The following is a 2,403-nucleotide window of genomic DNA, read 5'->3' on the forward strand; positions in this document are numbered from 1 at the left end:
ATCATTGCCATACCATCTTCTGCAATCCAGAACTTTTAATCAGCCTCCCAAACTTAGAAGCTAAGTTTCAACAAGACAAATCAGCTCATAAGCATGAAATCAAATAAACGTCCTAAACATATCGTAATACAATTAAGCTTTTCACGCATACTAGGCAGAAACAGGTATCTTTACTGATATACATCCATATTCGATTCAATGAAACAGAAGAAAATTCCAACGAAAAAAGTTATCCAAGTTTTGAAAACTGGGCCATCACATGAGCTGGCAAGAGTCCTGGTTAGGTCTTTCCAAACGTTGGCTCACATCCTGATCAATCCCTCGGCCAGCCTTGCCTGTTCCCAAGTCGAGTAATAGGACTCCGGCGTTATGAGGATCTACATGGATAGCCAAATCATACTTTGTGACCATGTTTTCGATAGCAGGTTTCAACCGCGGTATGTGATGAGCCGAGTGAATTCCTTTGCCAACGATCACACGAAGTGTTTTCTGGCCACCTGTCCGTTGTTCTCTTTCGATGAATGATTCGGTGTAAGAGATTGACTCGTGGACGTATAAACCGTGAAGGTCGATTGTACCAGGAGGTGAACGTCGATTGGTTTCTGAATGAGATTTTTTTAGTCAGCGCGTAGACCAAATTGAAAGAATATTGATAGCTAAAAAGTGGTATCGTTGTTTTACCTTTGAAGATCCACGCAGCAGCTTGTTGGTTTAGCTCATTGCGCCGCTGTTGATGATACTTTCCTTGATTGGAAATCTCCTTTGCTTTGCCTTTCTGTCCAGAGCTATATGCTTGATGAGCATCGTCAAATTTCGATTTCTAGAGCATTGTGGAGGTCAGAAGAGTATTGATTGCATTCGCGTTAGTTTGAAGCCAAATCTCAAGTCTGATGAGCTGTACACATGAATCAGACAAGCTCTGTAAGGAAAGAATCTCACCATCAAATTGTTCTCTTGAATGGCTTGATTTCTCAATGCAACGTAGTGGGGATCAGTTGCGGGAGTCTTGATGTGTGAAATGAAGAATCATGTCCGAAGAAAAGCGCAGGCTTTCAGCATCACACGTTCCACATATCACAATATGAGTCGTAGATCCAATCGTAGACTAACCTGACCATGAGATCCGGGAGGGACTTGACCTGGTAGGCCATGTTCACCAGCAGGATCCCATTGATCGTAGTGAGGTTGAGGCTGATGGGGTTGATGATGTTGTGAGTGTTGACGTCGATCCCACCATCTTTTCAATTTACGAGCACTATCGAAATCCTTTTTGCGAAGTATATGACAGGATGTTGAACAAGAGATGCGCAAGCATTGATCAGTTTTGGGGTTTCATCTTGATTGGAATCTGACATAAAGAACACGGAACATTACAGTCTGATGAAGTCCCCTATGTCGAATGCCATCGTATGGGGCGTGAAGATTGGCGTTTGATTGGATGATGACTGGGTGTGAGTTGCAATATGATTGCGGAGCTTGAATGAAGAAGAAAATGATTTGAAGTTCTGAGTTCGTACAGTGACAGTCCGCTATATGACCCGTGACTGCGTAAGCAGAAGTCAAGTAAGTATTCATCTTCCGTATTTTTCTAACGATGTTTGAGTTCTGACTTCTCGAGCGGTTTTCGTTGGACCCTCATGAGTCATCCTCAACTGCACAGGCTCATGCCCTCATCCTCAATTTTTCGCATGGGCTCCTTTCAGGTCGCTCCTTAATAATAAATCCATCGGCTGCTTCAAATTCCAGTGTTTTGTTGGACGCATTGACGCTTTGCCGTCTCGTGAACCTCCAAGGCTGGATCATTCACATAACATTGAAAAGTGTCAGACTGATGGGCCACTAGCTTTCAGCCTATCAACACCACATTGGCGCAATGCTCATAACTTTCAGAACAACAATGAAATACTCGGCCATTCTCCTGTCTGAATCAGTAGACGGCCTGAATCTCCTAGTGAAGCTCTGATCACTCATCCGCCTTTGCAGCATATGTACAAGTTAAATGGCTATTAATATTCTCAACACAAGATTGAATCTATCCGTTGAGTATATACTATACACATTCTAGATTTCCCAGAGAAAATGGACAGTCTCTAGAATGACGGACGCTGAGCTGATGATTATAATGGCAAGAAGCCATAGGGTATTCCAGACGCTGTCATCAGTTGGTTTTTTCAGAATCGAGTTTCTCTAGCAGAAGTCTTAATTTTTTTCTGATAGGGAGTCAAGAGAAGAAATTTCAATCAACAGTTCTCAGCCATTGTCCTCAGATTAATCAGGCTCATGTTTTATGGATGTGTTCCTTGTTCCATTGAATGAAGACTGTCAAGTAACTTGCATTATTCCTTGAAAATTTATGGCCACTAGGAGCGAGCTTCCACAGACGAGAATACGGTTAGGAGTCAT

The 2,403-nt window shown here is 42.6% G+C and overlaps 1 protein-coding gene across 1 annotated transcript; it reads right to left on the bottom strand.

Moving 5' to 3' along the window:
- Window positions 1-342: 342 nt before the first annotated feature.
- MELLADRAFT_30259 (uncharacterized protein) lies at window positions 343-784 on the bottom strand (the record flags this gene model as incomplete). Its single annotated transcript, XM_007409327.1, has 2 exons — window positions 343-602; window positions 682-784. Coding segments are annotated over 2 exons (363 nt in total), but the record flags the coding sequence as incomplete, so codon positions are not given.
- Window positions 785-2,403: the final 1,619 nt, after the last annotated feature.

The sequence above is a fragment of the Melampsora larici-populina genome (assembly GCF_000204055.1).
Source record: "Melampsora larici-populina 98AG31 unplaced genomic scaffold MELLAscaffold_15, whole genome shotgun sequence".
NCBI classification, from domain to species: domain Eukaryota; kingdom Fungi; phylum Basidiomycota; class Pucciniomycetes; order Pucciniales; family Melampsoraceae; genus Melampsora; species Melampsora laricis-populina.